Below are 10593 nucleotides of genomic sequence, written 5' to 3' on the forward strand. Positions count from 1 at the left end.
TTGTACCCCCACTGGTGTTAAATGCATTTATTTTGTTTTAACTTTATATGTCGATTCACACTGTCTCTACATATACAATGTATTTCCTGGGGCGGATCCAGGAATTGAAGTTAGGGGGCGCCAGATTCAGGCAGTGGGTCATTTTCTCGACAAACTATGTTTTATGCTAACTTGGACAATTTTAAGGGAGCGCGCGCCGGGTGCGCCCCCCCTTAAATCTGCCACTGATTTCTGTCTTAGTCCATGCTATCGGACTGACTCTGCATCACGTAATAATCCCACATTTTTTCCGTAAACAGCTTTCTTTCTTGTAAAGTGGGGTAATAAATAGTGTTTTTTTGTTTTTTTTGTTTTTTTTTGGTTGAGCGATTATTCTGGGGGTTTTACGCCAGCGATTTTTTTCGTATTTTAAGGCTACACATAACAGAGAAATAAGCCCCGGGGTTCAATATCAAGGGGGGGGGGGGTCTTGTCCAAAAAATTAAGACAAGAAACATGTATTGACGTAAGCGTCAAAAATCGGCCGCAAACCAATTAATGTTCCTTTTATGAAGCAACTAAAGACTATGGTGGTCTGTTTTTAAAATATCTTATATTTATCTTTTAATATATATCCTCGTGATATTAAAAGCTTGTGCTCTACATTGCATGATTTTCTTAATTATATAATGCATGTTCAGTATTAACCCCTGGTACTCTGCGTCAACAAATTTTGAACCGTGGGCCTGTATGGCATTTACATTAAAAGTTTAAAACTAAAATTAAATATGCAGTGTAGTTTAATTTAATAAAAATGCAGCAAATATGTTGGTATCCTTGCTCTCTCTCTTAGAGGAAAAAACTAAACTCCCTCTAGATCCGCCACTTCATTTCTTCTCTTTGAGTTGTAGCGGGAAAATTCTTGGCACATTGTAAAACGTGCATTATCCTCGTCTGCTAAGGGCCAAATCTTGTAATATTTTGTAGCCTGCTAAGTCTTTTAATGAATTTACATTTAACCATATTTTTCAAAATGTTTATATGTGTACATATGTACACGTCATTTGAAAATAAATACGTACAACAAATCCCGTTTGAATAGAGAAAGTAAAATTGTGTAATATACATAACGCGGTCTTTGATTTAGACTACGCCCAACACATGTCTTAATTTTCTCCGCACTTCAAACATACCTAAATATTGGATGAATTATTTACCTCATTCTTCATAAGAATTTTTAATTTTATGTTTATTGTGCGTTTTTCTTTAACCTTAAGACCGTCTTTTTAATATACTATTATATTAATGTTAAACATTTTTTATTTAAATTGTTTTAACTCCGCAGAAACGCACAGCGACTTCGAACTTTCATATCATATAACCGACCATCTCCTGGCGGCCGGTAATTTGTCATCAGTACAAAAATATAATTATATACTCCTGATATATGTAATCTATTTAATATTTAAGAATCTATAATATAAATTGAAATATTCATTGCGGATCAAAAATCCATTAATTATTTAAATTTCCCTCTAATATATATAACACTTTTTCTTGCATTGTAATTTAATCAAATGACCCATTTGATATAATTATATTAAATCATTTATTGATAGTAAAAACATAATAAAGGGAAATAATCATATGTTGAACCCGCTTTTGATTGGTTCGTTTGGATCTTGAATCTCGAAACTCGAATTTTGAATCTCGAATTTCGAATTTTGAATCTCGAATTTCGAATCTCGTATTTGGAAACTCGAATCTCGAATGAGCCTTCTGGGCTTTCGTACTATTACTACATACTTTACATGATGCTGAAGTTCTTTACTTTTTTGTTCTAGTCTCTTTTCAGTGGACTTCATGGTTTCTATTTCTGCAGTCAACCTGAAGATCAAGTACAATAACATCCCTATTAACTCTTTCATCACAATACAAACAATACCAGCATTTGAGGAAAGCTTTCAAACAAAAGTAATAAATGTAAATGTTGAAATATTTATATTTATTTTAATTTTCCTTTATTTACAAGTTTCAATAAAAATATATTAAAATGAAAGAAAATTTACACATTTATAAAGATAGTTAGAGATCAAGCAAAGCGGAAATGTAGAAAGTGAGTTAAGAAGAAATATTTATTATTACTATAAAAATACACAAGGGAGGAATCTAAAAATAGGAAATTCACTACCAAAAATTTTGACCTGACTTTCTATCTTGTTTCTGGGCGACTTTCGTTGCGGACCAAGTAGGAGAGAGTGGAGTATAGATTCAAGTTTAATATTCTTCAGTCAAATTCTAATCAACGCGTACCGTTAGTCATATAACTAACCTCTTTTCTCGATATTTGGATCTTTTTTTTTTCTTATCAGAACATTTTAGTTTTGAGCTAATTGACTAAAATTGAAAAAGTTAAGAGAAAACACTGTTGAAATGAAATGCATACCTAACCTGGTGTTATTTTTAGTTCTAGAAAAAATCAGCAATATACATGTACAATATCTTCGGAGCACATGTGCTTGGGTACAAGACCCTCCCCTAGCTCAGTATGTAATTTTCTTATGCATCACAAATATTCAAAAAGGTCACGAACCCTCACTTTCAACAATGACAGCCTCTCTATAAAAAAAAACCTGATTTATGATATGGAAAACTTCTTAATATTAATTACAATCATTTTTCATTAGCAAAAGTGTGTCATTCTCGCCCCCTTGACTTCTATTTTTTTTTTTTGGGGGGGGGGGGGTTGCGGGTTGGGTTAGAAATTTTCAAACTGGTATATGCTTTCATTTGGTCCACATATGACATTAATAATTAATTTTTTTTTATATCTCATATCAAGTAACACATCTTCAGGCACAAACGATGTATCTTAAATTAGATTATATTTATAGACAGAGTTCGAGGGCAACATGCGTTTTGTTGGACCGAAGAACCAAACTATTTACCCGAGGTTGTTAGGCCGAAGGCAAAAAGTTTTGTTTGAGGGGTCAACAAAAAGCATTTTTCTCCGAGAATACAATCGACAAATGATTAGTCATATTGTTTATTATGATATTATCATGATGAAATTTTGTTCACCCGCACTGCAGTTTAAACTTGGTCAATTACGTATAGTTCTGACAGTGACCCCGCGGTGCAATTTCTCGTCGATAGGTCCAACATCTTCACTGTCAAGCAGCGATTTATTTGACTGCTCAGGAAAACAGTAGAAAGTTCGACTTTGTTGTGCCCCGCTTGAAAAGTGGGGGATATTAATTTGGGTTTGTCCGTCCGTCCTATCGTCCGTCTGTCCGTCCGTCTTTCTGTCTGTCTGTAACGCTTTCGTTTCTACACGATATTTCGAGAACCCTTTGAGGTGATTTTGAGGTCAAAAGGTCAAAGGTCAAGGTCATAAATAAGCAAATTCTGTCTGTTATAACACTTTCGTTTCCACACGATATCCCTAGAACCATTTGAGCTATTGCAATAAAATTTTACATAACAACTCCCTGTAACTTAGGGAAGACCCCTATTGATTTTGAGGTCAAAAGGTCAAAGTTCAAGGTCGTAAATTTATACATTCTGTCTGTAGGCCTTTCAATTGCCGCTAGGGGTCGGTGTTATGAACGATAACTCACTGCTGAAACTTGTTTAGAGCAGGCTCTTGGTATCTAACTGTTTATACGCAAGGCAGTTTTTAGCATTTCTCAGGTGTTTCTTTGCTTTCAGTAGAATCTATTGGTTTTAAAATTTAGCACTAATGTTAAACTTATTTACTTTATAGTTGCGGAAATCGGTTTACTGCAAATAATTAAAATTTTTATTAAAATAAAAAGTGAAATATACCCTCCTTCTTAGTTCTAACCTATTTAAATTTTTACACTCGGTCGTTCCCCTTCGTGCTTAGTAACACAAATAAGATGATCAATTGTTGCATTTACTTGTAAAAATATCTATATTTACACAGGAAGCGAAAAAGTGCGAACACAAAAAACATGACTTTAAATTTTCTTCTTCATAATAATCGCCAAAGAGAGTTAAACTATTGAATATAGTCTGTTCCCTATTCATTTGACGCTGTTCTTTCAGGTAGAGAGAAGGCATTCTCTTTCTCTTGGTCAAAGCTTTTTTGTGAACAAAACAATGTAAGGAACCCTTTTGTGTATATAACAATACCAGTGCTGAAGCAGCCTATATGTCATTCTTATAAACGATAACTCATAAATCGGCACTAAGTTGGTCATTTTTCACACCTGAGTTACCTGTCCTTAAACACAACATCGGAAAAGTCAAGTATAAATTATTAAACTTTTTAATGAGGTAATTAAAAGTATGCACAAGTTATTATCTTTTTTGATAATTTTATGTACCTATAAATCTATTTATACAATGTTTTTTACCATATGTGCAACTTGAAAAATTAGTTGAAAGGCCTACTGTCTGTGTGTAACACTATCATTTCCGGGCGATATTTGAAGAAGATTTTGAACTTATGTAATGTAATTTTATACCAAAACAGGTTCTCGGCGGACTTTATGTTCTTATATATTAATCTATTAGAACTGTTTTATAAAGGCTAAATAAATCAAACACCATGGATTGTGTAAAATTTTGACAATACCGAACATGAATATATACATGTACATGAATGTGACTTCACTTCTGCATATGCTGAATTTTTAAAGCGATTCCGTGGTCTAGTGGTATGTCTCCCGATTCACATGTGAGAGTTCCCGGGATCGACTCTCAACGATCCCCCTTTTTTTAATATAAACTTTTTTTTAAATGATAGTATTCAGCATGTGAAAAGGATAATTTATGAGGTTATAAAATCATCATTACAGTGTGATAAATATTCCATATAAAAGAATCTTCTATACACATAATAAAGAATAAGCAATCAAATCTTTATATGCATATTGACATACATGTATTTTTTGTGCTTCAGTAGACATGTATACATTTAATAATTATACACATTCAGCCAGGGGGGATCCGACTTTTTCCCTAAGCGGGGGACACGAATTCTCTGAATTATAGCTTGTTATTTATACATGTATTTTTTTTTTACAACAACAATTTTTCATTAGTATGAAAAAAAGAAATATAAACAACTTATCTGAAATTTTTTTAAAAGCAAAGTAAAAAAAAAAAGTTGGTGGAAGAATGTTACAACAGTATGGAATGCCATATACGACAGCCAACTGCTTACTGCCAACTGCTGACCGCTTACTGCCAGCTGTCAGCTGCTTACTGCTAACTGCCACACATATTTAAATAAATTTTATTTTCATATTGATATTTATATGAATTTTCAAAAAAAAAAAAAAAAAAAAAAAAAAACAGGCGCAGATCTAGAACATTTTTTCAGAGAGGATCTCTCATGTTAAAAAAAAATCCAACCCAGAAATTTTTTGACATGAAAAAAAACCCCGTAAAGTCCTTTCCTTATAATGTGAAAATTTATTTCGGCCGGGAAGAGGGGGGTTCTCACATGCGTCATACCTTCATGTCTATGACATTTGTTATACCAACTTAACACGAATCCGCGTTTTCGGGGGGGGGGGGGTTCTTTGGTCCCTTTTAATTGATTTATTTTATACATTGAATGACTTTTTAGTTATTTTAGTACAAATTTCAGAGGTGTGGTCCGGACCTCTCTCTCTACGCTGCATTTCATTTCCGGAAATATGCATAGCATTTCCGACAATTTTTTATTTCATTTCCGACATTTTTTGTTTTCATTTCCGACATAATTTTTTTTTCATTTCCGGAATTTACCTGTGCGGCAATTCAATGTTTTCTAAGTAAAAGAAAATGGAATTTTAAAAGTATTTATACCAAAATATTAAAAAATATATATTTACACATATAAATACTTGTAGCACTAAGGTAGGTTAAAGAGCTCAATGAGCATAATTTTTTTTTCACCACATTTAATGTGCACTAAATTAAATGTCAGTGACAGCACCATACTTATGTCCAAGTCACTGACAGATTTACAAAATTTGATTACAATGATTTATTTATAATTTATTCCACTAAATTGTCCATATGGAAAGATATCAAATCTGTAACTATAGGTACTACTGTACATATGTATTTGAAAATTGTCGGAAATGAAAACAAAAAAAATGTCGGAAATGAAAACTTAAAAATGTCGGAAATGAAAAGTTGATAATTACCTAAAATTCCGGAAATGAAATGCAGCCTCTCTCTAGTTCTATGCATGTAAAACATATCTTATTTGTAAAAACAAAGAGATATGAATGTTTGATCGGCGTTTTCTGAGTGGAGGGTCCAAGGTCAGTTTTATTAGTTTATACATTAACCCATGACTGTACAAATTTTAAATGGCCCCACCCCACCCCCAACCCCCACCCCCAAAATCTTTGCATGTGAAACATTATAACACACAGAGATATACATCTTTAATTTGAGGAATTTTTTAACTATAGGATATAATGGAAAACGTAAATTTATTTTTAAAACATCTTAATCTGCAAATAAGAAAATAAATATAAAAATAAACAATGTACTTTATCAACGGCATATATTGAATAATACATAAATAAAAATATAATGGTAATTTATTCAATTTAATTTTACCAGGGTGCCTCTTGGAAAAAATGTCCTGGATCATCGCCTGTTTTTTTTTTTTTCTCCTTCTTTTTGAAAATTCATATAAATATAAAATGTATTCAAATATGTGAGGCAGTTGGCAGTAAGCAGCTGACAGTAAGCAGTTGGCTGTCGTATATGGCATTCCATACAACAGAGTTCCTCAACCAATTTTTTTTTAACACATTAGCAAATATAACTATGATTTGACTAATCTGCAACAAAACGTTGGAAGACCTTTCATACCACGTGCCTGTTTCGTGAAATGTATTTCAGAATTGAAACTTTAATGCAACAGAATGGCGTGTCGTGCGATTTCATTTTTCGCGGATGTGCGTTCGCGTCGATATCGCAAAAGGAAGAATACCACGTGACGTCTTTTCAGGCAATGAAAATACTATTCTTATATAATACACATGAATATCGATATCTCTTTCAGAAAAGACGAAACCAAAATTCTATCAAAGTTGCACAACATGAATTTGAACCAAAGCTGAAAAATTATACACTTAAACTGAATTATTTTCGCGCTCATTATTGATCCACGAAGAGTTAGAAATTTGGGGTTACATATTTTCAATGTCCGATTCCGCGACTGCTCCGGGTACCCCTACTAATGACACATTTATATACCATTGTAGAGAAAATATTTAATATTTGTAAAATATTTCTTGCTCTTTTCAATTGTTAGTGTATGTCAAACGTATATGCCAATTTTCACTGAAAGACGTTCATTAGAAAGCAAAATATACACAATGTCTCAATAATTTTCGAACAACCCTCGTACATCAACTTACAAGATTTGATGATCCTAGTCATATTAGTAAGCAAAATATAAACATTTTTATTATTTGTAAAAGGTCAACTTTGAAGTGACCTTGAGACCATTTTTAATCTTCAACATATCCTGATCCTTGTATGTAAGTTTGGTGAAAATCTGCCAGGTGGTTCTGGAGAAGAAGATTTTTTAGCAACCAGTACTTTTGGTTTTCTTTTCTTGATTATCTCTCCTTATTTAAGGGTCCCAACCCTTATTTTAGTATAAAGGGTAGCCCTTACGCCAAGGATACCCTGTGAAAAATTTGACACTGATTGGCCAAGGGGTTCTCGAGTTATGGCCCATATTCTAAAAAGTTAACGCACACCGCACAAATGGCCACAGCATTAGCTCTTTGAGCCTTTGGCTCAGAAGAGCTAATAAGAGAAAAATGTTTGGAGGGTCAATGTGACCCTATGATACATGTATTCGCTGTACATACCATGGGGGATGGGGATATTGATAATAAAGTGAAAGTGAAAAGTATGTTTTCTTTTCAAATCTTCAACAAAGTGCAGAGTTATGGTAATGAGGTTACCATTACCAATTTTGTGAAGTTCGTAACTCTGGAACATGGGTTTTAGCATTAGGGCTATGTTGAAGCTGTAGTTAAAATTCATAATTGTTTTGAAAATCTTCACTACTCTTTGATACATCAAAAGTATTTTCTAAACAGGATAAAAGCAAATTAAATTTTTACCAGATCAGATTTTTGAACATCAGGACTATTTGGTCGACTGCTCCAGTTCTGGCTAGGGCTTTTATTAATTCATATTCAACTAAGAGAAGTTATTCCACATTACCATTCATTACTGATAACTTATCATTGTAAATAATGTATTTGAAAGTTAATTGAATAAGAGAAATAATGCAAACTTTATACACAACATGACAAAAGGTAAAGGTTTAGATTTATTAAAATGAACACATCACATAATGAATTAAAAACACTATGTACATAACAAGGTTGAGTACAAAATAAATTAAAAACAAATACTGTTAGAAAAATACATTACAAAAACCTTTGGCATCTCGGGGGCTGCTATCTGATTTAAATATAGATACATTACAATATAACATGGGGAGAGCCCAGCAGGTTATCAGTTGGTATCCCAGAATCTGGAGAGAGAACAGCAGGTTATGTCATCAGTGGGTATCCCAGAACTTGGGGAGAGCCCAGCAGGTTATCAGTTGGTATCCCAGAACCTGGGGAGAGTCCAGCAGGTTATCAGTTGGTATCCCAGAACCTGGAGAGAGAACAGCAGGTTATGTCATCAGTGGGTATCCCAGAACCTGGGGAGAGCCCAGCAGGTTATCAGTTGGTATCCCAGAACCTGGGGAGAGCCCAGCAGGTTATCAGTTGGTATCCCAGAACCTGGAGAGAGAACAGCAGGTTATCAGATGGTATCCCAGAACCTGGAGAGAGAACAGCAGGTTATGTCATCAGTGGGTATCCCAGAACCTGGGGAGAGCCCAGCAGGTTATCAGTTGGTATTCCAGAACCTGGGGAGAGCCCAGCAGGTTATCAGTTGGTATCCCAGAACCTGGAGAGAGAACAGCAGGTTATGTCATCAGTGGGTATCCCAGAACCTGGGGAGAGCCCAGCAGGTTATCAGTTGGTATCCCAGTACCTGGGGAGAGCCCAGCAGGTTATCAGTTGGTATCCCAGAACCTGGAGAGAGAACAGCAGGTTATGTCATCAGTGGGTATCCCAGAACCTGGGGAGAGCCCAGCAGGTTATCAGTTGGTATCCCAGAACCTGGGGAGAGCCCAGCAGGTTATCAGTTGGTATCCCAGAATCTGGAGAGAGAACAGCAGGTTATGTCATCAGTGGGTATCCCAGAACTTGGGGAGAGCCCAGCAGGTTATCAGTTGGTATCCCAGAACCTGGGGAGAGCCCAGTAGGTTATCAGTTGGTATCCCAGAACCTGGGGAGAGCCCAGCAGGTTATCAGTTGGTATCCCAAAGCCTGGGGAGAGCCCAGCAGGTTATTAGTTGGTATCCCAGAACCTGGGGGAGCCCAACAGCTTATCATCGATACTGAAAGCAATATTTTTGGTTGTTGTCAATCAACCTGGGGGGAGCCCAGCAGAATAATAATAAAAGTACCTGGGGGGAGCCCGGCAGGTTTCTAAATGTGAACTTAAAGCATGGTACTATTACAGTAGGTATTTCAATCAACCTGGTGGGGGGGGGGGGCAGCAGGTTGAAAATAATTTTAGTAGTTAAAGTAGCTGGGTGAGCCCGGCAGGTTACTAAATGTGAACTTAAATATGATACAAATAGATTTCTCGACAAAGGTGAACCATCAGCATCAACAAACAGAGGTGAGTTTGGTTGAGCGCCTTGTGAAATACGTAGCTGGCAGTATTCATGCATAATATCTACAGGTTTGGTGTGATCATTGTTAAAAACGTGAATAAAGACACCTTGACGAAAAGGGTCGGTTTTTGAAAATTTCAAATACAAAGCATAAGACATGTTATCTCCCTTTTCTATTACATCTTTCATACTTAGAAAATCATTGTCTACGTTTCTACTCTTTACAGTAAATTCTCCACAACGGAGAAATCCAAAAAATGCTATGAGAGAACAGCTTGATAGCATAAGATCTACGAATGGTGAAAAAATGAGCCATTCAACTGATTAAGCATTTGACATAATATTTGACACGTAACAGGAAATCTTTTCGGTTTTGAAACACTAGATTGAAGTCTTTTAATGCCACGTAAAATGCAGTCAAGTCTTTCATGTTGCTTTAAAGGATTACAGAGTCCAGCTTTAAGATAATGAAATCTTATGCCAGCCAAATACAGTTTAATGGTAGGAAATGATAAGCTTAAAGAGTAATGACAATAAGATACAAATTTGATAAGAACATCTTCATTTACATCAGATAAAGTACCTAATGGTACTGCTATACCACACAAAGTCACAAATGATAATAGTGTTGAATGCCCGTGGAATATGTTCTTCCTGTCTGTTGGCTAATTGCTGCATTCCATAAAGTCTTTATTTCTTCTACATTGTAATCTTGTGGTATGGAAGACAGGCTGTGGCTCGGATGTCCGCCTCCAGAGCTAGTTTGCGAAATTTGTCCATCTGGAAACGAGAAATAGCATCAGCTATAGTATTTAGTTTCCCTGGAATGTGTCTAGCATGAGCAGTAAAATGAAAACTTGCTGCGGTGAAAG

At 35.1% G+C, this 10593-nt stretch overlaps 1 protein-coding gene across 1 annotated transcript; it reads left to right on the forward strand.

The window, feature by feature from the left end:
- Positions 1-8287: 8287 nt before the first annotated feature.
- LOC134255506 (uncharacterized) lies at positions 8288-10390 on the forward strand. The gene is made up of 3 exons (XM_062738036.1): positions 8288-8297; positions 8486-9457; positions 10296-10390. Exons 1-3 carry the CDS (start codon positions 8288-8290, stop codon positions 10388-10390), a joined length of 1077 nt encoding a protein of 358 aa, XP_062594020.1.
- The last annotated feature ends 203 nt before the right edge of the window (positions 10391-10593 follow it).

Source organism: Saccostrea cucullata, unplaced genomic scaffold (genome assembly GCF_032062105.1).
Source record: "Saccostrea cucullata isolate Sc308-1 unplaced genomic scaffold, CSIRO_AGI_Scuc_v1 ctg3239, whole genome shotgun sequence".
NCBI lineage: Eukaryota > Metazoa > Mollusca > Bivalvia > Ostreida > Ostreidae > Saccostrea > Saccostrea cuccullata.